This window comes from Falco punctatus (assembly GCF_963210335.1).
Source record: "Falco punctatus genome assembly, chromosome: 7".
In the NCBI taxonomy this organism is placed as follows: domain Eukaryota; kingdom Metazoa; phylum Chordata; class Aves; order Falconiformes; family Falconidae; genus Falco; species Falco punctatus.
The window spans coordinates 461,969-488,058 of record NC_137587.1 but is presented as its reverse complement, the minus strand read 5'-3'; the positions used below and the strand labels follow the sequence as shown (position 1 = coordinate 488,058).

General features: G+C 41.1%; 1 protein-coding gene across 5 annotated transcripts in view; it reads right to left on the bottom strand.

Moving 5' to 3' along the window:
• Window positions 1–26,090, bottom strand: part of LOC308066887 (cytosolic phospholipase A2 epsilon-like) — a 45,255-nt gene that overhangs the window by 15,580 nt on the left and 3,585 nt on the right. Inside the window, exons 5-12 of one of the 5 annotated variants that reach the window (XM_080394810.1) lie at window positions 24,843–25,039; window positions 22,561–22,778; window positions 17,696–17,787; window positions 17,210–17,245; window positions 11,703–11,775; window positions 7,321–7,457; window positions 6,491–6,622; window positions 5,839–5,879 (exon numbers count right to left, since the gene is read on the bottom strand). In XM_080394810.1, the coding sequence (XP_080250936.1) occupies window positions 5,839–5,879; window positions 6,491–6,622; window positions 7,321–7,457; window positions 11,703–11,775; window positions 17,210–17,245; window positions 17,696–17,722 (446 nt within the window). In that variant the 5' untranslated portion in view covers window positions 17,723–17,787; window positions 22,561–22,778; window positions 24,843–25,039. Of the gene's footprint in view, window positions 1–2,055; window positions 2,544–5,838; window positions 5,880–6,490; window positions 6,623–7,320; window positions 7,458–11,702; window positions 11,776–17,209; window positions 17,246–17,695; window positions 17,788–22,560; window positions 22,779–24,842; window positions 25,040–26,090 lie in introns of those variants that run through there. The other 4 variants (XM_080394811.1, XM_080394812.1, XM_080394813.1 and 1 more) reach the window with 4 other exon arrangements.

Here is a 26,090-nt window from a genome sequence, read left to right as displayed (position 1 = left end):
AGGCAACGACTCATTAAGAAATTTACCATTTTATTAAACTGCAGATGTAAATTCATACAGTATCTCAACAGCCCAGAGTAGTCCAAAGGGAATACACATACATAAAGTTATAAGGATTTAGCACCAACTCCTCAACCTACTGCACAGTATAAACTATCTATTCAGACTTTACAAGCTGTGGATTATATACTTCATAGTCTCACAGTAACATAGTTGAGATATGTATTTCATCTCAGCTGAAACCAGGCAAGACACTTCCTTTAAAATCAAATGAATGACATTGCTGTTATCCATTTTAAGAGAATGTTTATCACAACTATTAGATTTTAGTACAAATACACATGAAAATAATTTTGTAGAATTTCCCATGACAAAGAAGTCTCCCAAAACTGCAAAGCTCATAAAGAGTTTATAATTTAATTTCTAAATCAGTATTTTCCTTTTAAGAGAAAAATTATGAAGTGGCTAAATACAGTGCAGAACACTTGTCAGTAAAAAAACCCAAACAAACAAAACACCACCAAAGAAAACCCAACATCTCCCCCCCCAAAAAAAAAAACCAACACCCACAACAACAAACTCCAACTAAAAAAAAACATCAGAGTTATAACCTAGGGAAAAAAAATAAAGTTACTTAAGAATTTTGTAGGATCTTTTTTTGAAAGTGTATTTTAAGTGTTCAAAGGACACTGGTCAGAAATGGGCAAAAAATACTCAGTGCTTCTCACTGCATGCAGGGAAATAAGTTTAAGTACCGCTCAAGTTTGGTTTCAGACACAAACTTTTGCACTTAATTACTATTTTGTAGTCAAATAGTTATAATATCACAAAACATATGGAGCCAGTATCCTCAAATACCTCATTTAAAAAAAAATAATCAAGGAAAGCAGAGGAACAGCGTGGTGTATATTAAAAGATCACAGCTTGCATAGCCTGGTGAAATGAAAGTGGAAAGACAGGAAAAGAAGTCTCTTTATGTAGGTACGTATCCAGTAAAGTGTAGTATTATTTGAGGTATTGGTATCAGCAAAGTATGAAGTTCAGCTGATAGTTAGGAGGGCCAAGGCATGACCTTCAAACAGGGTGGAAGAACCTGCACTGTTGGCAGAATGGCTTGAAAGGCCTCTGGGAAGAACCAGGACAACACAGGCATCAAGCACTGACAGTTGAAATGTCCCTCTTGGGGTGTCACCTCTGCGGTCACTGCTGTAAGAAAGTCCAGCTGCTGTCACTTGCTGGTTACTCTCCACACCTGCACTTCCAACTTCTGTAACCTAAATTTCAAGGCTTCTGCTGGTCACGGCATAATACGTATGATTTTTATTTTTTTTAACCCGGTCATCCATATGCTTCAAGAGCAAAGCCACTCGTATTTCTCTGAAGCTTTGGAGATCAGCTGTGGCTAGAAACACAGCTGGGACACATGCAGAAAGGCTCTTCCTATTCAGGTTGTCAGGGACCTTTGAATATTTTGCCTACCTTTGGAGCAGTGAATAACGTCTGCTTCTTGGGATCAGCTGGTAATTTCCCTAACAACCAAGCTGCTATTTTAGAAGCCCTCCTTACACACACTAACACTCTTGTCCTCTCCTCCATCACAGTTTGTGACTAGTGGTCTTTGTTAACGCAGATGCCAGTTTTACTGTGTGAATCGAGAACGTATTACGTGGCCTGTGGCAGGGGAAAGCAGGAAGAGAGGCCCTGGGCGTCCTTCTCCACTAGGTGTCTATTAAAGGGGTGCCTAAGACCGCACTGCGCTCTGAGCCCAGGGATCACTTCCCAATACCTGGTACACCCCAAATTGCCACCTTCTCCTTTTTGAGATCATGCCTGACTTACAAGGAAATAAGCAACAGTATAAGGGAATTTGCAGTCACACAAATTCTTGTATAAGAGTTCATTTAAAGTATACTACTGTGCTCCATCACACCATAAAATTTTAGTTCCCCTTCTTTTAGTAGCTTCCACATAGTGTAGGCTACTTTCCTGAGCTTTCTGACAACCCGACAGAAGCATGGGCAATGGTACCGTTTCAACAAAGAGAACTGCATTCACCTGAAAGATTCTTTGGTTGTCACCTTTCTCAACTTAAAATTTTTTGCCTTCAGTGCTCCTTGAGGACCTGTGACTTCCTGACATAAATAGGAATGGTACATTCGGCCCCTGATGGATGGCAACTCAGCCTCCTCTGATTGTTTCCTCAGCAGTGCCCAAACCAAACGGCTAGTGTGATCTGCTGGTCCCCCCGCACACATGGGGGAAATTCCACAAAACAACACAGCAGAACTATAGAAAGAAAAAAAACCACTTTTATTTTCTAAAAATCATGCTTTTGCCATATTTCAATTATTAATATTTAAGTCTTCTACATTTTGTACACCTATTTACATATGTTAAGTGGGCTTTGTTTTAAACATAGTTTTTCACATTTGGAAAAAAAAAAAAAAGGAAAAGAGAGGGGGAACGGAGATGAAAGGTTGCCTAAGGGCAGTCCTTCATTCTCCTAAGAGCCGTTTGAGATTCACCTCCTCAGCCTGGAACACCTGAAAGACAGAAAGAGCCCAAAATGACGATCAGAAGACCCAGCAAATACCCTGGGGCCCTTGAACCTCTCACTAGAAATGCAAAGTACCTTTCAGTTCATCAGAAGTCTCTTTGTGGCCCCTCAGGGTCAGGTGTGGGCTTCAGTAGAAGTCAGAGGGGAGGGGGATGTTGAGTGAGCGAAGCCACCTAGTCCAGCGGGACCCTGCCCCTGTAGCAACTCGTAGAGGCTCATGCTGATGTTGGACCCTACCAGTGGAAACATAAGGGAGAAAGCCCACGTTACTGTTGATAATCACCAGAAAACAACACAAAAAGCACTAAAGTACGCAAATCAGCAACCTGCGTACAACAACCTTACCTCTTCTGTCACTGCTGCTTGAGGGCAGCAGCTCTCATGCCAGCTGGGCTTGTGTAATGGGCCCGCGCCACACTGGGCAGCAGTTTGCAATTCCTTGGCTCGGTGGCTGGTGAAACGGCGCTTGGGGGAAGGAGCACGCCTTCCTTTGCGTCACTAGGACCAAACGACTGGCTCTCACTGCCTGCTTTGCAGGTACTGCTCGAGTGGCATGAGAGTGAGGCAAAACTAGAAAATGTATTCATCTCTCCATTGTGGAAACCAAGCTACCAAAATGAAGGCTTTCTTCCATTTTAAATAGAAGACAACAGGAGCGAATGCAGGAAGCAGTTTCATACAGCCCACCAGTGTATTGTGAGGGAACTTTTACAATGTTCTTTGATAAGAGTAACACAAAACACAGTATTTGCAGTGAGGTCAATGGACAAAAAATATAGGAATGACAAAGCCACTATCATAGGTGTGACCCAGGATATTTTCTTGGCCTGAGGTTAACACTGCAGTTGTGATATTATTCATCTGAAATGCTGCGTAGAAAGTACAGGCTAATACAGTAAATTTTTCAATTGGTAAATCCTGGAATGAAGAAGGGGAAGGAATGAAAAACTGCTTCAGATAAGCAGTGCCAGACAAAACATGCTGGTGGGAATAATTATTAATTTCAGAGGTGAGCTCCCGTATTTACCCTAAAAAAATATGTTCTCATTGTTCCAGCACAATACCAGATTTGTAGAAACTGTGATGCATGGTTAGCTGTACTCTTTGTAGCTCTGTGGTGGGCTCTCCCCCCCCCCGAAAATTTTCTCACATCCAGCAATGCCAAAAAACCCTCGCCAAAACCTGCTGAGCTTGTTCAGCACAGGAGAGGTTGGTTTGGTCCATAGCTTTCTGGTGATCCATCTCAGCTACTTCAGTCTTTCAGACCTTTTCCAGGGCTCTTTAGGTTATCACAGGTAAAGCAATCCATTGTCTCCAATTTTAATGCACAGCACTGCTGGGACCTCACAGGGGCATTCCCTGGCTTATGATGCAGCAACTTCTTCCCTTTGCCTGGCCCTTCAGGCCACAGCTACTGCATTGGTCACCCAGGTACCCCACTATGAGTGAAAAAAGTGCATCAGATGTGTTCTTGCTGTAGCATCTGAGCTGTGACTGTGATTTTTCAGAACCTCTTCCTTGGGACTGTCAAGGGTCCTTTTTATTTGTAGAGTCCCAACACCAGAATTCCTACTGAGACATCACCTGCGGAAATCACTAAAATTCTGACCTTATCTATCAAACAGGTCTCTGGGGAAAGGCGATTAGCTGCATGGTCTAAGAAAAGAGCTTGACATGAAGCTGGTACGCCTGTGCTTCAAGACAAATTCCAGCCTCTGTCCCCATGCACAAACCCACTCGTGCACAACATCCAAGCCAGACAACCTACCTGGACCTCCTTCATCAAAAGACAGGATTATCAAGAGTATGATTCTATGTACCAACTCTGTGAGCCATCCTCTAACTTGCGAAGGAAGGAAGACCCTAGACGGGCCATTTGGGACACCTGCTGGAGCTCCCTTCCCCACTGCCTTTACTGGTGTCATGACGCTCCTAAGCTAAAATAGGCAACATTTCTCTCACCGTTTCTGGGCCTTCTGCCAGTCCTGGTGCACAGCAAACAACAAACTATCCACCCTGGTGAGTCTCCACAAGTTGTAACAGGAGATTCTGGGACTGCTTTATCTCTGATGGCTTTTTTGCTTGTGAATTCTGGGAGATCTTTCCTTCTCCATTCATAACACTGGGCTACTGCCCTTTCTCCAGCAAGTCCCAATTTCCCCTTCTGTCAGGAACACACACAACTCAAAGTCTCCAGCAATATTATCCTGCTAGGCCTCCGGAAGTGCTCCAAATGCCTTGACAAGGTCCCACTAATACCATTCCTCCTTTAAGGCTGTTTTAACAACACTTTCAGTCCAATAACATGGATCAAATTGGTAACAGAAATCCTTTCAAGTACCCTCCTCGGAGTCATCAAGCATATTATGGAGACAGACCAGAACACCTGCGGTTCTGCACCAGACTCCCTGTTCAGTTAGAACAGCAGGCTCCCAGATTTCTCCACAGTCTGCATTACCTGAAGCAAACATGCCCCCTGAACAGTCAAACTCCACAAACAGCTTTCAAGCCTCAAGTGAAGGCTAGTGCTGTTCCTCCAGTTTCTCTTGTTCCTCAGTCCTCAGCCTCTCACAGCAATTTTTAATCCTTACGTGATGCAAAATATTTAGTTCCTTTCCCTGCTGGAGGTGATACTCAAGTCTACCGCAGCTCCCCACATGTAGCCAGGTAAGCTGAGTAGATCAGCTTACAGCAGGGATCCTCAAACTACGGCCCGTGGGCTGGATACGGCCCCCCAGGGTCCTCAATCCGGCCCCCGGTATTTACAAACCCCCCCGCCGGGGGCTGGGGGGGGAGACCAAGCAGCCACAGATGGCTGCCTGCCACTGCATCCACGCGCTGGCCCCCTGGTTAAAAAGTTTGAGGACCCCTGTCTTACAGGATAGTACTTCATAATGCTGTGGATTTGAAAAGCCAGATTCCCCAAGAAGCGGGGACATAAGAAATTCAGGCTTGCCACTCCTCCTTCTATGGGTCAAAATTTCCTGCATATTGTAGTTGCCTTTGTAATTCCTTGTGTATTGGTTCAGTGACAAAAAGAGAACAGAAGGAAGCTGGTGCCCTGGAGCCAGCAGTCAAACAGGGCAAAAATGATGTCTTCAGATATTTAAGATCTAAAAATATGTATTCTGAAATTCCAATTTACAAGACTTGAATGAAAATATCTAGACGCTGTTTTCAGAGACTGGAGGTTTAAGAAGCACTGTCACATATGAACCAGCCTTCCAGACTATTTTTATATTAAGTACAACTGTTTATTTAAAATTTAGGACTCTACTCACGTATTCTGCAATGTGAACTCCACCTCCAGCTCCTCACGTGCCTGAAGAGGGAGGAAAAGAAAGGTATATTACTTTGTTTTCTTCACAGCTTTCATCATACTAGTTACATATAATTTGTAAAATAGATATTTAGAACAGCACTTGGGAAAATACCCAGAACATAAGAATAATTTGCAAAAAACACCCGTGGTGCCAACTGAAGATACTGAATCTTAAGACACTGAAAAAGCGGTTGCTAAAACTAGTATTTTTGAAATAGAATGCATGCAGACATCGGAATTGTTACTCTGCTAAACCAGCCATTTTTCAGATTTTAATTCCCAACAGAAAAAGAATCAGCTGCTTTAATATTATTACAGTTTAAAGTGGCTGAAAATTTAGAACTTACACCAAAAGTCAATGAACGTACCAGAAACATTCTAAATTAAGGCACCAGGTAATTAGTCCTAGCTGGTTCCATCCTACGTTTTTAGCATAGAGGTTTGTTCTTAAAAACTAGCATAGGGCACTCATACAGGGATTTTAAGTCTTTTCTTATAATAGCATGAAAATACAGTTTAAATAGATTTTTCCTATAATAGAACACTGTAAAAGGACATATTTAGATGGAAGGAAAGAATTAGCTTTTGTCCTCACCGATTCCATTGCTCACCTGTGGATTCAGCTGAAACTTCACTCGAACAGTACGTCCTACAGTGAGTTTATCTATGTCAAAGAGAACTGTGCAGAGTTCATCATCCCTTGTGACAGTGTCTTCATCACAGACCTTCAGCTCCAGCACATTCTGCACAAAGAAGTTAAGAACATCACAGAATTACTTCTTTACCTATGAGCTCCATAAGGCAGGAAAATCTCACAACTAGGTTTTCCTTCCTCCCCCCCTCCACTTCTAGGGGAAGAAGGAAAAAGAAGAGAAACAGAAAAGGGAAAGAGATTTGGGAGTATAAGGCATTACATTACTGGTAACTGCATACACAAAGAAGTAGGCTTGTCTCCCTGGTAAAATGAAACCAGACAAGCAGGTCATGCAGAACATTCATGAATTTGTGACAAGTAACTATCAAGCATTTCTATGTTTATTTTATGGCCTTTGGCTCTAAGTATATAAAGCAGGCACAGGTACACCAGAATGTTTAGAAAATTTCCTTTCCACCATACCTAGAACTAACTGGTCTTGCTGTTATTTTCATGTGATCTTTATCTTGTGTTTCACTTGTGTATGTCAAGATCAGGAATAGGATAGTAAGGCCATATTCTGCAGGGCATTTAATCACTTCTCACTGCTTCAGTGTAGTAGATGTTTAAGTAACAGATAGCTGGAACAGACAATACCAAGGAGGATGTAAGCAACAAAGTTTTTTCTAAGGAATTAACACCTCCAGTGTTTGGATACTATAGCTATATACTTAATAGTTTTATTGTAGTTTTGCATAACCTACTATCTGCAGATATCAAATGGTGAAAAGCGCTTATTTTCACTACCTTGACACGGCGGTCGATCTTATAGCAGAAAGCTTCATTCCAGACGGGGTTTTTGCTGTTCCTGATAGTCCTGGTCCGAACTTTCTCGGCTGAGGCAGTAGGCAGCCACAGTGTCACGTAACAATCTGAAAGAGTGACTGTATAACGAGAAGATGAGCAGAGTGATGACATATCCAGAGAAAGAATTATTGCACTGTGTACATTTGACCCTAATAAGACAATGGTAACATGGTAGGGGCTTTCTTCCTAAAATATACAGGGTGAGGAGTAAGTAACACCACAAAGCACTCCTGGGAAAACAGAAACATTCTCACATATTTGCCATGCTCATTCCCACCTTTTCACTTCTGGTCAGACTTAATTCTCTTTCAAAATATTACTTCATATTTGAAATAGCACTGTATTCCACACACAATGCATGCATACCTATCCACGGTGCATTTAACTTTATATTCATGACCACCCAAATGACTGGGGCAGGGTATGTTGCCAGAACATGAGAGTATCTACCCTTACATGCTCTCTGCCACATGCACTCACATCAGCTCTTGGATGGCTCCTCTGTTGCTCCTCACAACCTTCACCCTGGGCTGCAGAGCCTCCCATTTTCTAGCATTTCTTCCCCAGATGTGTTACCTTAACAAACTGAAGCCTTTATTAAAATGCTGGTTTAAATGAAGTACAACGTGTTGTTGGGTTTTTTTTTTTTTTTTGTTTTTTTTTTTTGTTTTTTTTTTTTTTTTTGTTTTTTTTTTTTTTTTTTGGGCTAAAAACTGCTCCCTCATAGAAGCTGAAAAGTTGTATTTCCTTATCATAAATAGGAATGTGTCAATTTCATATTTGTTCACACATCTGACAAATTTTCTCAGATTGTACCTTTCTCAGCAATCCTTTTGGAAAACAAAATCAGTTTCAGCCCCAGGCCTAAAGTACTATTCATTCTATTCCTTCCTACTACTCTATCTGCAGACTGGAGAAATCCCGCCATCACTCATAGATGTCTGGGGAAGGAAGCCATGAGTGCCACGAAAGGCATCAGCTCTTTCCATACTCTGACCCCCCATATGGGTCTGGAGGGAGAACCACCAGGGAGTGAGACTTGCACACATGCTGACGGCCTTTGTCTCATACCTATGATGCAATACATATTCTCCCCATTTTGCATTAGCAATGCTCAACCAGTCATCCGGTTCTTAAAGCAACCTTATGAGTCAGAATGGGCCAAATAATTCAACCCACAGTCAATCCTTGCATCATGCTCAAGACCTGTAATGATGTTATTACATCATATTAAGTATAATTTTCTTCACTTATTTCCTCTATCTTTCAGTAACAACTACAGATTTAGGTTTTTAGACATATTTTTCCCAGGCTGTGCCTTCGTCATATAGTCAACCATGCTATCCACATCAGCAAACCTGTGGGAAGGAGACTTTCCAGAAAGTGGCCTTAGCCAAACCCAATCAGAGGGGCACAGCTGATCAGATGTTCAGCAGAGGCACAAGCGTAGGCAGGTGAAAACATGAATGGTTAATGGTGATTAATGCTACAGCTTCCATTTTCAAAAGGCTTGAGACACACTGATGAATTACTTCACAGTGGCAACATAAGGATTAAGCAAATAAGCACACATTGAGAAAACTTGAATGACTTGCCCAAGACCCCATAACACAGTCAGCATCGGGGTCCAAAACATAGTCTAGATTTCCCAGCCTATACCCAAATATATTAATACAATTATCTTGGTCTGGGACAACAATAGGGAGAAATACTTTTAAAGCACATTCATTTTTCATTGGTGAAGTAAATAGGAAAAAGAGAATTAAAGACCAAGAAGAAAGATTCACCTCAATAAACTAAGCACAAACACTTCACTAACAAGAAAATACGAAAAAAAAAAATGTACATGGGAAACACAAGGTTTAATCAGAAAAACAAGAAAGCTAAAGCAGAGCAAATAAATGCTAAGTCAGAATTGTAACAACCAGCACACTACTGACATTAAAAACAGACAGAAAAGGGATATTTGCCCATAGTTGAAAATGCTGAGGTTTCAAGAAAAACTAACTGAACTGTTTGCCTTTTTAATGCCTCAGAAAAGGTGGAGACTGCCTGAAATATCTTTCCCAGTGCAAACGAACAGGTGTTCCGCAATAATTTGATTTTATCCAGAAAACATTTTTCTGCTGAGAAAGTACTTCCGCTGAAGACTTTTTCAAATCTCTGTCAGATACACTACAAACAACTGCTTGGGATGCCCAAATTCTAAATTTAGGGCATCTCAATGAGCCCATAATACAATGTCATAAAGCAGCATTTATGTGGCAGACATGCCAGCAGGCTCCATGAAGGAAGACCATATGATCGACTGTGGTAAGGAGTGGCAGTGAGCAAGTTGTTCCTGAGAAGGACAGCCACAATGAATTGAAGCATAAGCAGGTGACCCACTGGAGTACACAAATGCACACGCAATTCTGCATGCAGGTTTACAGATGCAATTGTAGTGACTGCCTGGTCAGACCACATATTTGGTTGGTGCAAATCACCACTCAGGCATTTGAACATGTAGATTCTGTTAAATAAAGAAGTCATGCATACAACTGTAAGCCTACAAAGTGTGCGCTTCTGAATATAAAAGTAGGTTTTCAATCTCTAAGACACCCAGAGCTTTACATCTTACACAACGTTTGCTCTCTTTGTCTAATGAGCCAAATCCCTTTTTCAAAATGACACAGTAAATATCACAAAACAAAGTAGTTTGATCATCTGTAATTTTTAGAATAAAAATACTAAGACATAAGCAGTAAACGAGGTATACAGTAAATCATAGCAAATTTTTTAAAACAGGAAAATAAAAGGAAAAAGATAAATAAGCACAGTAGTATTACATTGCAGAATACACAGGAATAAGTAATCCAGGATACCACAAGTGCAGATTTGTTCCCTGATAGTAATCATTCATTCAAAAATCCTGTTGTTAAGCTCAACTTCCACGTGTTTCAATCACACCCCTCCTGCCAGAAACTACCAAATCCAACCTCTGATGTTGACCCTCTACTCTTGACCTATCATGCTTGTTAAAATCTCAAAATATAGATTAAAATTTACAGCTCGTTTCCTTAGAAACTATGATGTGCTGCACAAAATTCTGAGCACACCAGAATAAAACTGATTTTAAGCCATGTTCAGCAAGATTTTGGGGCAACATACTGTGGAATTTTCCTCTTTGTTTTGCATCTTTCCTTTTTATTCTTGTGGTCTTTAGATTTGGATTTTCTTGTTCTCTTTACCTGCATTTCACCTTTTTCTTTCATGCCTCTCCAACCTCTTTAAATAGGTGTTTCAAATTTCCCCATGAAAGTGACTCAGTGGCATAATTGCATTTTGAAAGGCACCTGAACTTCTGTGCATCCAGGAGGGTGGGCTGTTGAGATCCACATCTGTGGAACAGGCTGTGAGGAAGCTCCTCAATGAACTGGAAAATTCAGAATTAAACCAGCTCTTCCTCTGAGTGAGTTGGTGCCACATCTGGACAGTGAACAAACTGTTCTTTCCACGTATTGCAAGTTTCATTCTCCCAGTGAGGATTTTAATTTTAAATCTGCTGCCAGAGAAGGTGAATCATTACAGGGCTTCCACAGCTGGATATTACCAGATTCTGTAGACTTCCCTACTGCAGAGATTTCTTCTGTCTTGGCCTCTTCTCACAATTAACTCTTGTTCTGTGATCTGGCTATGACATTTTTCTCTTGCAGTCTCTACTCTAGATATCCTTTTCTCACTTCCCCTCACTATCCCTCACTTGAACTTTTAAGCCTTCTAAAAATCTCACAGTAGTGCTTTGTTTAATTTTTTCTGACTTTTAAATTGCTCTGTTCTCAGACACACTGGATTTTATAATCTCTCTTGCATATTTATAAATTCTGCAGAAGTAATATAATGTTTTTGCTTGTACTTCTGTTATTTTCATAGCCTTTCCTGCTGCCGTTGAGCTTACATTTGTATCATCAGTCCTCTCCTTTCTTCTATCCAGAAATTCTGTGGGGCATGCCCAGGTTCTTACTCAAAAGTACAAGAACTTTCATCATTTAAAGAGCAGCCCTCTGATCAGCAGCCAAGTCTGACATCACAAGGGTAGGAAATACATCTCATACAGCGAGGTACAAAAGCAAGAGATCAAATGTATTGCCTTGCTTGAGTTAGCTTCTTTACACTGAAGAGCAGAAAGCCACACTTCAGTATCACAATACAAATAATTCTTGACAAATTTGCAGCAACGTATCTTTTTATTCCTATGCAATTTAAGACCAATAACATTAACCAAATATTTACTTTACTTCAAAGAATTATAAGAAGCATTCAACAACAGTAGAACTACTCACGCAAGTCTGCCTTCCGGACATTCCTCAATCTTAATATTTTTACAGTGAGCAAGTTGAAAGGAGATACTGGTCTCTGCATGACAATTTGAAAAAAGAAAAAAAGATAACATTGAGATTAGTGTTATAGTCTCTAGTCACAGAGTACCGTAACCTTAAAGTTCTAACGACATAGATAAAACAAGGTTTTTAATGTTGAACCAGTATCACTTATCAAACCAACTGGAGCAGCTGGAAAAACTACACAAATTTTTGGCACAGAACCCTTTTCAGGTCTGAAATAGAAGCAACAGGTTTCAAAACCACGTATGAGTTGAGAATAGGTGCTGAGAGTTTGATCTGATAAAGATCAGTTGTAACACCGCTCCATTATTATCACAATAAGCACCCCTACAGCACACGCATGGGCATCTTTGCCACTTACACACCACGGCCTGCAATAGAACAGGCTGTCTCTGGGACACCAAACACCATCACAGTAGCTGTATAAGCAGAGCTAACCGACTACCATGCACCAGCAAAAGCTCCTGCACCAGCACAAGCTCCCGCACACAGCCTAAAAGGCCAGAAAGGTAGCTGACAGTGATGAGATACTTCTTGTGAAGGCTCTGATCCATCTCTCATCTTCAGCCCTGAGCCCCAGCAGAAAGCTACAAAACCCTTTCCAGAAATGATCTTGGGAATTAACTCACAACTCCACTAGATATCAGACACCTTGGGCTCAGAGATATTAACTCTACAATACCTCCTAAGTTCCATGGCTCATACTAGTAAGTCTTCATATTCCGCAGGCTATAAATTAACTCCTTCCCCATTTCACCTTGGAGACAACTACTTAACATCTTTCTCTCCTCTCCCACACGAACATCTATGTTTCATAGGTACTGTCTTTCCTTTAAAAAACAGTGTATATAGAGATACCTTTTTGCTCAACACTTGCTTAAAATTGCCATTAAGCTTTGAATATACTGATTCCATTTCAGAACAGAAACAGTCTTTGTCTGTTAGACAACAGGCTCTAGAACAGGAACTTGTCTAGCCTTGCTAGCTACACCAGCTGCTAAGAACAGATACTAACTGTACTCCTAAAGCCTCTCACTCCTGCATTCACAGACATACCATACCTTAGTAAAGTTAATACTAAGACATAGGTCCTAACACAAACACATGGCTTTCATTAGTCTGCATCTGAAGTGCCTGTATTAACCACAAGCAGCAAAAGTAAGAACAAGGTACTGATGTTAACTAATAAAATGTACCCTGCTACTATTTCCTTCATACATGCTGTACATTTTGCTGGGCCGTTTGTCTTTCCAGCTGTAGTGCAAGGCTTAGCCTGAAGTGTTTCACAACGCTCTGACAAACCATTAAGCAACTGGGACTGTGACGTGACATCAGATGCTAACACAATGTAATAAAGCAGGCCCTTGTCCTCACTGATGAAAACCTCAGCACCTCTGAAAATGCAGCAGAGATGAAGAACCACCTCCAAGAAACAGCCTAGGTAATCCCCAGCACATTCTTTTGCACTTCCCTTTGGGTTGGTAAGGGGCCTGAAGATGCAGAGTTGAAGGTCAGTGAGACAGCAGCAGGAGGGTTGGAGCAGTCACTGGTACGGGCGCATTTGTTCTGCATTATCTGCCCAGACTCTAGCACAGGGCACTGTTTCATAGTGCACTGTCTGCAAGCACTTGAGTTGTCAGCTGTGGGACATTCCAGCTGTCTCAAAGAATGTATCACACCTCTACTTGCTCTATTATCCCAAACATGGCCACAAAGGAGAACTTGGACAGACATCTTGAAAGAAAAAAAGATGGGGGGAGGGAGGGGGAAAGAACCCAACAAAAAACCCACAGCAAAATTACAGTCTCCAACCAAAAGCAGCCAAAACAGGCATCATGGCCAGACTACACAGCTGAACTGCCAGAACTACTTTCCTATATGCATTAAATAGAACAGGGTAAAACACAGAAGCACTTCTAGGCACAGAGACCAACTGCCAAAGCTTGTCTATCCTTGCCAAACCCACTGACGTTTGCTACGTTTGTTGGTCCCTGACTTCCCACCCAGTAAGTCCTAAATGTTTTTGTCCTGAGCAGTGCTATCGGAGCAGAAGTGGAGCATATCTTTACCCAGGAAGCATTCAAGAGTTCACAGCAGAAGCTACCCATTCCAGAGAAGTGCTGTAATGACTAAGCTTGATACCATTTTAAAGGAATAATCTCTGCTCAGCTCTTTGAAAACAAGCATCTTTACTTTGTGCTTTCCAATTTTGTGCATCTCAAGTGGACAGCACTATCACATGCAGCCCCAAGTGGCGCACAGAGAGGATCTCAGAAGGGTGTTTCTGTGCTCAGCTGTCCCTGTTAGCTGGATGTACCTATTAATGCAGTTCCCTCCTCAGTTGTTGCAATTCCCATTCTGGCATACCTTAATCTCCAAACATATCCAATCAACCCTCAGTGCTTCACGCTGGGTTACAGAGTCTGTTCCCATACTAGAGGCTTGGAAGTCAGACCTCGTGGCTCCTAACTGTTAGGTGCTTTGTCATGTCTAGCTGTCAGCAACCTACTCGGTGTCACACAGAAAAACTCCAAGAGGCATATTTTAAACTGGATAACCTGCTAGCAATAGGCATTGACTGCCACATCCTTCTCTTTAACGTGACGATGACCGTATCCCAGACTGGGTGAATTCTGAGGCCAGAAGCCTCCCAGGTCAGTCATTATGCACACTTGGACTATCAGGTTCTGTATTTATTTCGTCTGAGACGTGATCCTCATAAACCGGAAACACAGGCCAGGCATTTTAATAATCACTGTTGAAACTACTTAAATATGAGATTGCAAATGCAGGCCTTGGTCACACTATCCTACGTCAGATAAAAGTTCAATTAAGTCCTGTGGCACACTTGCACAATCCTTACGTACTGAGTACCAGGGGGGCCAACAGGAGCGTTCGCATACCTGAGTGCTCATCCATATGAGTAAGAGGTAACATAACTGGGCTCTAAAATGGCTCTGTTTCAGTAAAATTCCAAGCTTAAGTCTTTTAGAGAATTTTTTTTTCCTTGAGGAGACTAAAGTGGAACACATACAACATTCCCAAGTTACATCAAGAGAAGAGGCGGTTATCAAAGTAAAACAGTGTGTCAGATCTATTTGGAGCAGAGCACTCTTCCCTGAACTTCCTCTTCAAAAGGGAATAGGAATCTCACCACTTCTTTAAAAACTATGAAGAAAACACTCAGCACTGTCAAAAAGAGTGGCTGGACTTTAAAGGCAAGATCACTGCCTCGCTTCTGGCCTGGGTCAGATATGTGGCACCTTTTAACCTCATAGAGTTTGAGCCTCAAGGGCAGGCAGGATTTCATTACATTACCATGTCCACCACCTCAAGCAAAGTCAAAAGCATAAGTAACACATTTCCTTGTACTACATGTTTTGCATTTATTTCACCTATTTTAAAATATCCCATAGCTGGGTCTTAAGTCAGTAGAAGTTGCTAGGGTTGTTCCAAAACAACAGCAAATGGAGCAGCAGTGACTCAAGGCCTGCTTCTTTCCAAGAGCTACGGAGAACTTGTTTGGCTTCAGACTGCCATTTTCATGTGATTTTTCTTCTCTTCCTGTGTACAGCTCTGCAGCTAGACTTGCATGTTAGAATAAAGCCAAACCTTAGAACAGAAACCAAATTGAGCACTTCCACAGTTCAGCATGGCTTTTTCTCAAGACCACGCTAGCCTAGATTATTTTAAGATGACAAAGTGATTTGTGCAATCTAAAAGGTATTACTTTTTTGCCTGTCAGCTTAAGGGCACTACCAGTGTTTTCTCACCAAATACTGTACATATTCCCTTTAGTTTAAATGGCAACTCAAGTTTAAATCACACACACATCCCATGAGTTGCCCTGAAACTAACTGATGATAGCTATTTCCTTAACTGAGCTACTGAGTAATAAAAAGCGACTCAGATATAGCATGCTTACACTATTTATCATCATAACTACCAACTTGAATGGCCAAAAAAAAAAAAAAAAAAAAAAGCTCAGGTACTTTCTGATTTTTGCCTCTGAAAGCCTCAGAGTCAGGGCAGGAAGAAGGGGCCTCCTACTCCAAAGTGTATGTACTATATTCAGATTGTTTCTGCCACCCTGAATACCCTAAAAGACAAGAAGCACAACCTAAAGCCACTGAACTGCACAGGTCTCATGCCTAAGGACCTATTAACAATGTAAAAAGCACAAAGGATGGAAAAAACCAACCAAACAACAGCTTGATCCTCTAAACACAAGCTAAGTTTACAGGACTAAAAATAACAATTTTTATGAACTTGGCATATCTTCTTAGGGCTGTGAGACTATACACAGAGGCCCAAAATAATTTCAAAAGGTACTTTTTGAAGGAAGTCTACGAAGTCTTTGCTTTACCACCGCATTTCACATTGAACAGAGAAACTGAGTGGTTCTGTGGCACAATCAGGCATCAGATACTGTCAATAACAGCAAACTTCCATGAGGCAGAACAAATTTACCACCATTTGGGAGAATCTCTGTATCACTGCAATCCCCCATGTGGAACCCAAAACAAACCAGGCTGGGGAACCCAAAACAAACCAGGCTGGGGAACCCCAGGCAAGGGCAAGAGTCTATGCTTCCGACTGTGGAACCCCAGAGAGTTGCAACTGACACCGGCAGCCCCAAACACATCACAAGCGTCTGAACACAGCCCCAGCCTGCTGAGGTTGCCGTTGGTCCCATTCACTCGCTCATAGCAGGTTATCTGATAGATTTTCCTCTATGCTAATACCTGCAAACATGAATATCTGCTAATTGCCCAGGGAATTTTCATTTGCCTGTGTGAAGAATTCATCCTCAGTTCAGCCTTTACAAAACACCTTGCTCTTTTTTTTTTCCCATTCAGAGAAGACTGGGCACTGCTTCCACTCCTACCAGGCTGATGAGATTGGGTTTGTCAGAGGCTGAACACAACACGTTTATTTCAGTTTTACCTGTTCTGACACTGTGTTTTTAAACACCTGTGTTTTAAACACAGAGCATCGCAAGCTCTGTGGCTGGTCATTACAGCACAAAGAAAGACTACAAAGAATACCAGAGCACTAGGAATAACAGAAAGACCCATTTAAACAGAGCCTTCTTATGAAGAAATAATGTATAAGACAAGCGTGACAAGGAGTCATCCAAAGAAATCAAAACATAAAAAAGGGTGGAATTAAAAAAATATAGGTGAAGTACAAACCAGCCCAGATACAGTGCAACACATCTCAGAAGCATCACGAGCATGACACACCAAAGGCCAGACTATGCAGAGTTTACTGAAAGCCAAGGCAGTATTTCATCTACAAAGCTGAAGTTGCAGTATTTACTGAACACTTGAAAACCTGAGCTGCAGTAGTCTTCCCCCTAGCCACTGAATTCCTAACATTTTTTCTGATGATCTACATTCAGCACTAGACAGCATTTAATGTAGGGCCAGCTAATTACTACCTACCGTTCTCACCGCTGGTGCTGAGGTGCCCGTAAAAGTCTAGGAAAAACAACACAAGGCAAAGTTAAGGAAACCAGGCTACATGTTAAACACTTATTTTAGGCTGACATTTAACAACATCTCACATTCAAAGCCATACCGAGATGTATATCCATTAATGACACTCATTAGGTGCTTTACCAACCACCAAACCCATCACAACTCTGTGCCAGCCTCTCATTTCCTTGCCACCAAGCTTTTTTAAGGAAGCACAGTAAGTAATATTGTTAGCCCTAAAACAGAGCTGGGAAATGCAGACATGCCACAAAATTCTGTAAAAGGTTAAACTAGGAGAACATCCTTCCAACCATGAGACCCGAGGAACAGCAAACTCTCTTTCCATGGATCGCCTGTACATCTCAAACAGCTTGTTCTCCTCTGTGGTCACCTTAACTGGAATATCAGACAATTTTACCCAATTTATGCTTGTTATCAGTTTCTTTTGCTTACCTCATTTGAACTTAAATTTGATCCCATTTTGCAGCTCCAGTTGCATATAAGTCCAATTTAGAAGATACCAAGTCGTACGGCTGGCAGAAACTCTTCATGCAGATTACAGGTGGAGGAATAGAGATTTTATGACAAGGCTCTCCGACTCCACCCCTTTATTATTTCCAGTCATTAGGCAGCCTCCTCCCCGCTTCCTCCAGCCTATTAGAGCATCTCAACTGAGTCAGTAGAATTAAGAGAGTTTTCTTTTCTACCTACTGTGATGTTTGGGGGGACTCAAAGCAGCCCCTTTCTGCTTTCTTGAAAATACTACTGCTAACAAAACGTTTTGCATTTATGCAGTAACTCTAACCCAATGAAAGTGCTTGTGACTAAATCACAGCTCTGAGAGTATCTCTGCCCTGCCACCATTGTACCACAGGCTAATGGAGAGGTACCTCAACAGCTTCTTTCCAAACTGTGAACACATATACCTGCAGCAGTCTTCCTCTAGCAGCACAGAGTTAAGCAAGGGAAGCGACCCCCTCGCAGTGCCACAGCTGAGTGGCTGCAGGACCCATGCTCCCCTGCAGCTACTTGGGTATCTGTGTGTTACACTCATTGACCTTGCCATGTGCTCAGTATTCTTTGCCCGGACATTTAGCACAGATCTAGAGAAAAATGTGAATCCATGTCCAGAAATCTTGTGGCTTGATTTTAAATAAGAGGGAAGGAAGGAGCTACAAGCACTGGGTGACCCATGGAGGTGGAAGGGTGAGGCAGGACAGAGGGTTGCGCTCTCCTGCATGGGCCCAGGGAGCCCAGCAGTACACCTATTACTTCAAAGGGACCGTGCGTGCGCTTGCTCCAACAGCAAGCCCAGCAGGCACCCTGCAGGAAACATCAGGGCAGAAAACCCTCCCTGATGCCTCTTTGCTCTGGTGTGCAGTGACTCACTGCCTGTAAGTGCAGTGTAGTCACCCTAAATTAGCATGTATGTGCAGGCTGGTAGATTTTTGAGCAATGCAAGACTGGGCTTTGGCTCTGCCACACTCTTTCTGGCCTCTCTGCTTCATGACAGGAGACAGCAGGTACTCAACTCTTGCATCACAAGATTATTTTAAACTCAGTCTCATTCATATTGATGAATAATTCACACAGGTAAAGAAAGTAACCATGCAAACTGCAGTGGATGCTACCTAAACATGCTCCCCTATGCCGTGGAGGCCAGTATCAAAACAATTCCGCACAGAGGAGGTGTTGCCCAAGAAACAAGACAAAAAAAATATATTTTTTCCCCTCTTACACACACAAATTGTTTCCTTCTATGTTGATGTCCGTGTGATGCACGTGTGATGACTGTTTACGAGGGTCTTATGCAAAATGTGCAGTGGCACTATCTGGCAGTTTTCATCTAAAGCATTTAACAACCTTCTGCTTGTTCCATAGTCACACTTTGCACAGACTTCTCAATAGATACCGAATCAAAGAAAAATGTCTCAAATATGAACCTGCAGCATCTGAAATGCTCCTTGAAGGAACAACCAAAAGATATTTCCAATGGACGTGACCACCTCTATCCCAAAGACAAAATATCTTCCTTCACTCTGTCTTTATTACTTTACATCTATGTTAAATACTTATGAACAAATTTAGGTGGAGCAGTTACACCTGAGAATCACTTACTTGTGCTCTCTCTCACAAAACTAGTCTTTCCAGCTTTTGAAAGAATGCTTCCCTGGAAAAATTCCAGTATTTAAAGTGGGAATCTGCTTTCATTAAAAAATTCTGTAAAAGGTCCTCTATCAAAGTAAAGAGGGTAGGTTATCCAGCTCAGCTTCCCCAAGTTCTCCCAGCAGGTATGTATATGCCATCCCAGCTGTTTCACAGCCAATACAAGACTCCATGACATTACATCCTCATACCCACATCACTTTTAAGATCTAGAAATGAGATGTGACTTCACAGTTTAGAACATTATTCCAGAGTCCGTCCATCTTGCCTGCTAAATGGTTTCCTGATGCTCAAATTGTTTTCCCTTTCCTGAAATAATATCACCACCAATACCCGTTTCTAAAATAATTCTTCCTGTCCTGCTTGTGACCACCACCAAGTTTTGTATCTGTCATTGCCTTCCCTTAAACACTGCCCGTCCAAGACACAGAAGGCAGCTTTGGAATACACAGTATCTTTAGAAGCTTTGTGCAAGTCAAGAATTACAACGTCAAGAGTTTTTCATTCATGCAGGAAGTTCATAACAGAACTAAGTGCTGAATGCTCGTAACACCGTAACAGTAAGTCCTTGTCAACACAGAAAATTTCACCTGTTGATGGCTTATTCACTGGTGTTTATAGGGACTGCACAATCTGCTTCAAAATAAACCTTGATATTGTAGTTTGTCCCATTGGTGCTTTACAGGTAGCACTATGTCCCTAGGATTATAGTTTCAAAAAGATTACTACTTCAAATGTTAAATATCACGCTGGGTTTTTTTTGCATTTTTCCTTAGTGCTTCCACAATTCAATAATTTCAGGCAACCATCAAGCATGCGGTAAGTACATTCACAGGTGAAGTTAGCTGAAGTCTAAAGAATCGTATATTTGCTCTTTTTAGCAATCACATTTCTAGAGTAAATAATTTAAAACTGGTAGTGATCTTCACATACATGCTGCTACTTAACACTCTTTCTTTGCTTTTTAAAGAGTAGAGAGACTGTCTCACTGATGAGGGAACACACAGCAGCTCCTTTAAAACTCTGAGCCGTAACAAAGAAAGTAAACAGGAAGATACAATTTTTCTCTGCTCGCCATCTACTTTGTAGTGCACGTGTACATGCACTTGATTTTTTTAATCTGTGTCTTACTTAAGGCAAAGTGGAGCAAATATAAGCATCTTGCTGATGTGAGACAGTCAAAATTCATCCAAACTACCTGTTGCAAGCACTGGTTTCCCCAATGTGATACCCAGATCATTGCATATCCAAGCGCAATAGGTTGCAGAGAGCTGTAACAGCTGCACCCAATATCCTACAATCACCTTACACCACTTTGTCACCTTCCGATAATCCAGAACTACAGAAACATATGACTAATGGGGGATTTCATATTACTGCAAAAGAAAAGTATCCTCGTACCATCTTTGGGATGACAATGGGAGCTGGTCATCATTTAAACACCTTGAACGTAACAAGAAGGGTAAATATCCAAAAACCTCTATAGGTGTTACAAAATGATAGGCAGATGTCACATTAGACAAGAAATACTCAGAATTAACAAATAAAGCAAATCAACATATAAACAAAAATACTGTCAGTTCTATAGTTGGGGATTTTCCCTGGCTCTAGCCTTTCAGTTTGTTTTCCTTTGTCTGTCTATTTTTTAAATGCCGTAAGCTACAAAACCCACACAGACCTCACCCTGCTGATCACACAAGAGAGAAGGCAGTCCACGTCGAATTCTCCAGTTATACAATGGACCTACACTCAATAATACCTGCACACAAGAAGATTTACCATGGATGAAAAGCATCACTTCCTTCCCCATGGTATCAGATTTCAGTCTCTCAAAAATTCAGTTTTGGCTAGATACCTTTTGGTCTGCCACCAATTTAAAGCAATTGTCTGCTTTATTTATAAATTTTTTTTAATATTTAAAATTTAAATAAAAATTTAAAAATCTATAAAAAATAAAAAATTTATTAAAAATATTTATTTATAAAAACCAAAAATAAAATCTTACTTTCACATTATTATGCTGGCATTTTATTTTCATGTTTATACATACAACACCTTCAGTACATCTGTCCTTCCATACTCTACAATATCCTTGATTTTTTTTCTATCACAAAGTAAAAAAAAAAAAAAAAAAAAATCACATAAGATGCAAAAAAGGACTTGCTGAGAACGCATTCTTCAAGAAGGTGACAAGGGGCATAGGTTACAGAAGTCTGACACTTTTTGTATCATCCATTCGTAAGCAGGAGAGACCTTCAATCTGAATCGGAATTTAAATTCTGGAGAATTAAATGTGCAAAATCAGTCACTGCAGAGAGAGATCGCACTAGCTGATTAGGGTGGGAGACCATATTTTTACTTAAGGCACTATTCCAATTATGAAATTTATAAAAGTGGACTTCTGCCTTCAAAAGACTACTGAGAAACTTGATTAAAATGACTCCACATGCCTTTGATATGTTTTGGAAAGAGAAAAATCTCACTCCTCCTACTCACTCACCCAAAGCAGTTGCGCAGTTTTTCCACCCAAAAATCATCAGTAAAGTATTGGCTCAGCTGTTCCCAAAACATACAATTCTGCCTTCATTTTCACTGCAACAGAATTTCAAATCCAATCCTAGTCTCAAAAAACAGTAGCTCACAAACTTTATCTCTGCCCCTCCCTGTGCTCTGTAGACCTGAGCATCCAGCAGCATCTCTCTACCTTCGCAGCAACAGTCTGAGGTTGCCTGACCTTTCCAGGTTCATCCAACACTTCAGACACTGTTCAAACAGCTTTTTCTCTTCCCTAACCCATCAGACCACAGGCATGAGGAATACTGGCACCAGCCTGTGTCAGCTGGCAGTAATTACTGGTAGCCAGTAATTCCTTCAACATAAATGTGGCAAGACACGTAGCCTAGGACCTTTACAGGGAAATCTAGAGCCAATTTAAACCTGAACCAATTCTCAGAATATCAGGAAGTCACCTTGTGTCACCAGCTAATTAAGAGGGTAACTTCATCTACAATCAGCTTGAGACATGTTTGAGTCTTAACTGAGACTATAAAGACTCACAGCTAATTGCTTACAGGACTGTGCCATTACATTTAGCAGAGCTTGTGTCACAGGTCACAAACAGGTGTTTTCAGAAAAATAAATTTTTTACCTACCCAGATCTTAAACAGAACAATTATGCCAATGCTGAATCGCTTTGAAAAATCCAGCTGGTATGTCACTGCACCTCAGCTCCTTCCTTAAAAAAATAGCACCAGTAACACTGAACATCTTCCCTTTGATATTTTTGATTGATAGCTGGCAAGCCTCTTGAACAAAGAGCAATTTCCCTGTCCTTTCACCATCACATCACAGGCAGGTTTCTGAGGTACTGCTGCAATACAAACGACATAAGCAGGTTTTAACAGGACAGAAAAAGCAGCTTTTCCTTCCCCGGGCAAGAAACCAAATGAGTGCATTGCAGAGAAAACTCATATGCTACCAAGGTAAGAGCACTGAGCTTGGCGAGCCCAGGGAAAGCATTAGCTTCATGCTACTTTAGATCCTTGGAACCAGGTCCCAACTTGACCACCAGCATTAATCTGACTTTTCCTTCAAGTCAAAACATTGAGCTGCTAAGCTAGACAATTCGGGCAGCCTAAGATTTTTCTGTAGCTTGCTCAACAGGCCCAGACTTCTTAAAAAGGACTCCCTTTCCACAGCTCATTCTAAACCATCCTGACTTTCTGGATCTGCTACCAAAAACACGCATCACCACACCTTGGGTGAGTAAAGCTGAAGGCCCAGTGCCAAGTGTCGCTATCACCAAAAGCCAGTTGTTGCAATACACCAGGCACAAACTGCACTGCCTCCGTTTCATCTTCCTGGAGCTTAAAAAATGAAACTTGCAAATCTTTAAAATACCTAAAAGACTCTTGGCAAGAAAATGTAATCACATTTTTTAAACCCCCGTTTCATTATTGTTTAAATATATGAATGCAACTGAGCTGTCAAGAGTGACATCTTCCTTTTCTTCTTTGCTCACAGAAAACTAGTGCCATCTTACTGGTGAGATACAACATCAAATATCCTAACCAAGGGCAAGAAAGAAGGTGAAAAGCTGGCTTTCTGGTTAAGAGGGCAGAGCTGAAATAAAAAGATTTATCTGTAAGTGAGAAAAAATGCTGCACAGGTTCAGCGACTTGTTGAAATTCTCTTCAGTGTATGGAAGCAGACCAGTGCCATAGGCAGCAAGCAATACAGCTGGACAAATCTATACCCTTCCCTGCTCCACCTCTGTGGGACTGCACTCCACATTTGAAGTAAGAACATAGCGAAGTTCAACACAGCAATGTTACTGAGCTGAAAGACTCCTTCCAGGAAACGCAAAACACAGCAATAGCCACAGGAAACTGAATTCTCTCAGGAAAATGGTTCAAGATTTAATCAGTGTATACAGACTACATCTGCTGCACTAAAAATCCACTACTTTGCCGCTGAGGTACAGCCACTGCTGATCCAGAACTGACTGGCAGAACAACCTTCCCATGCAAAATGCTTTCCTCTCTAAACTAAAGTTTCCCATCAAAATATTTCACTTCTGCAGTTTTGTATTTTTGTATTTTTAACTTTTCCACTGGGTGCTGAGACTACAGTTCCTTATCTACCAACTGGCAAAAAATGACACCAGAAAGCCTCTGGGTTGGGAATACTCCCTCTCAGGTGGCTGAGATTTTAAGCACATGCAGCAGGACAAAACCCATGATGAATAAGCTGGTCCATGGATTTTAGTTAAGTTTAGGAAAGTTTCCTGGGTGATACTAAATTAGCAACAAGACTGGAGTTGATGCATGCAAAATTATTTGTAAACTGAAACCAAAATTGCCAAGTAGTTTTTCTGGTGAAGCAAACATCTCTGTTTATTCTACTGCTGAACTAAAGAAAAGCATCTGGCAGCTTTCCAAAAATTACAGATACCAAAGCAGCTTGTTACCCTGGCAAATCCTTTGGTTCATTATATGCTTTCAGCACTTTCTACTCTTATTTTTTTTCCATGTAAAAAACAAAACAAAACAAAAAGTAATGAGAGGATTCTTGCATTGTTAACAAAAGTAAACATAGTATCTGATTACAAGACTGTTAAGTGACAGCATTAGCTACCAGCAGATATAACTTAGTAGCTGCCTCCTGTCCTTTATTATCAAAGGAACACAAACTGTCCCAGGTGCCAAATAAGGGGGTTTGCCTCAATCTACGGTTATTCATGTTTTTAATTTTGAAACTCTCCAGCTCAATCCCTGATGAGCTGACCAACATAATACTCATCACAACTGGACTGGGGATATGCTAACTCAGCCAACAGCGAAGCTTGCCAGTGTCTTGTTTAGGAAGAGAAACAAATTCAGTGGATGAACTGGATGTGGCTACTTAAAAAAATGATTGAATGGTCTTAACTTACTTGGCACATTGTATTTTTGGAAGGTATCACAGGCTGATGGGAAATAAACCAACACTGGTGCCTCTAAGCTGTCCTCAAACACAGAGTACTCCAGGTGTTCTCAGCCTTCCTGGCTCAGCTCCACCCCCAGGAATGGGATCCCATGGTCCAAACAGTACTCTGAGAATAGGTCCAGTGGCTGGTTCAGCAGAGGTGAGCTGCAACACAAAGCGAGGTTGAAATAAGGCTATCAAGCCCCATTATTAGTATTTTGCTGCATTAGGCCATCTGTGACTGATTGATATGTTTACAAATAAGGATAACTACACACTGGAACAAGCATACCTTCCTGATTTTAATATACCCTGTATAATAGAAATGTGGTCCATGTCCTAACACTGTACATTTTAGAAGCAGGATTACTGCTTTCTGAGATTTATATGACATTCATATATTTTTTGTCATTTAGTGGGCAAAGTAGAGTATTTGGATCAGGAAATTTTGATTACACATGGTATCTAAGATCAGATTCTTGAGGTTCGCAATCAGCATATCTAACAATCAATGTCTTCATCTCCTCCTACAAATAAATTACATTAATTTCAATCATACACACCCCTCAACGTTTCCTCAAACACAGCAAAATAAAAACCTGACTGAAACTTATGCAAATGCCAGCAGTCAAGCATAAAAGAAAACTTCAAAATTTTCGTTCAAAAATAGCAAAATTAATTACATTGTAAAAGTTAATTAAATAACTATGAAGGAACTTGGTCCCACAATGACAAATGTGCACAGATAGACAGAGTAAGTAACAATCCGTCTGTCCATGTGTGTGTTCCAGAACGCTACTAAAGACAGCCCCAATAAAGACAGCGACATCATTATGGTCACAGTGTTGACTAGTATTGCTGCTATGATCACGCAACTTCATAAAAAACAGGCTATTGACTGAAGGAAAAAAAAATAAAAAACAAATGTGGTAATTCAGCTACTGGAGTCATAAAAATAAAGAATCGCTACTTTGAAACATCACCAGAGTCTGGGATTCTCTGCTGTAATTTAAATGCAAAATGACATCTACTTTCCTCTCTGGCCTCAGAATGGGCCAGCAGCTGGTGTTGCTGAAAAAAGCTGTATCTACCTGGTTGAGGCATTTCATTCATATGGTTGAGAGAAGAATCCAGCACTGTATCTGAAAGTCAAGCCATAATATCAATTAATTACTGCATGACCAAGTAACTTTTTTTTCCAAATCAGCAAAACAAG